The 1,090-nt window shown below is 48.4% G+C and overlaps 1 protein-coding gene across 1 annotated transcript in view; it reads left to right on the plus strand.

Annotated features, from left to right (window-relative positions):
* Positions 1–462, plus strand: part of LOC103196055 (olfactory receptor 15-like) — a 1,010-nt gene extending 548 nt beyond the window's left edge. The window contains exon 2 of the mRNA XM_007939707.1: positions 1–462. This exon is cut by the window's left edge and continues 27 nt beyond it. Within this exon, the coding sequence (XP_007937898.1) occupies positions 1–462 (462 nt within the window).
* Positions 463–1,090: the final 628 nt, after the last annotated feature.

Consider the following 1,090-nt stretch of genomic DNA (forward strand, 5'->3'; position numbering starts at 1 on the left):
TCAACATTCACTCTGCAGCTCCCATTGTGTGGGCACCAGAGGGTGGACAACTTTCTGTGTGAGGTGCCTGTCATGATCAAACTGGCCTGTGGAGACACCAGTCTCAATGAGGCTGTGCTCAATGGTGTCTGCAGCTTCTTCACTGTTGTGCCCCTAAGTGTCATCCTGCTCTCCTACTGCTACATTGCTCAAGCGGTGCTGAAGATCCGCTCAGTGGAGGCATGGCGAAAGGCCTTTAATACATGCTTCTCCCACCTCGTGGTTGTGTTCCTCTTCTATGGCTCTGCTATCTACGGGTATTCGCTTCCAGCCCAGAGCAGTAACCAGGACCAGGGCAAATTCATTTCCCTTTTCTACTGCGTGGTCACGCCCATGGTGAATCCTCTGATCTACACTCTAAGGAACAAGGAGGTGAAGGGGGCACTGAGAAGGCTGCTGGGGAAAGTAAGGAAAACGGGCTGAGAGATAAGCAAATGCCTCCGTCCATTACTGCAGATGCCTCCGTCCATTACTGCAAACGCCTCCGTCCATTACCGCAGATGCCTCCGTCCATTACTGCCGCTTCAGCTCTACAGGCTTTTTCTCATTATCTCTCTGGGCAGGGGAACACGAGGAGCACCAGCCCTGGTAAAACCACCCCAGCGAAACCAAGGCCCGTTCCCAACAACCAGGACATGGTTAGTGTTATTTGAGATGTTCTACACTTTGTTACCAAATACCTCCTGTGGACTCTAGATAACAAGGCAGACTGTGCCACCAAGGCTCAGAGGTTGACTAAGGACCTATCTCAGTGTCTCTGTCCCCATGGCCTACATGCTGTTCATGACACCTGGTATTTTTGGAAATTTCTTTATGTTTTTATATAATGTTACCATAAACCCATGAAATCAAGCCAGGTATTATTAACCCCATATTAAGACCTCCATACTTCACCGCTGGACCCAAACACCTATCCATGCACCATCTTTGTCCATCTCCCTGTCTCCTCAATGATTCTGTCTTTCTACCTATACTTTCCATCCATATAACTTTCCATCTTTTTTTTCCTCTCTCCCTTATGTCCATCTCATTTCCCTTCTGTCTCATAATG

Source organism: Orycteropus afer, unplaced genomic scaffold (genome assembly GCF_000298275.1).
Source record: "Orycteropus afer afer isolate SDZICR_OR568_19922 unplaced genomic scaffold, OryAfe1.0 scaffold00061, whole genome shotgun sequence".
NCBI classification, from domain to species: Eukaryota; Metazoa; Chordata; class Mammalia; order Tubulidentata; family Orycteropodidae; genus Orycteropus; species Orycteropus afer.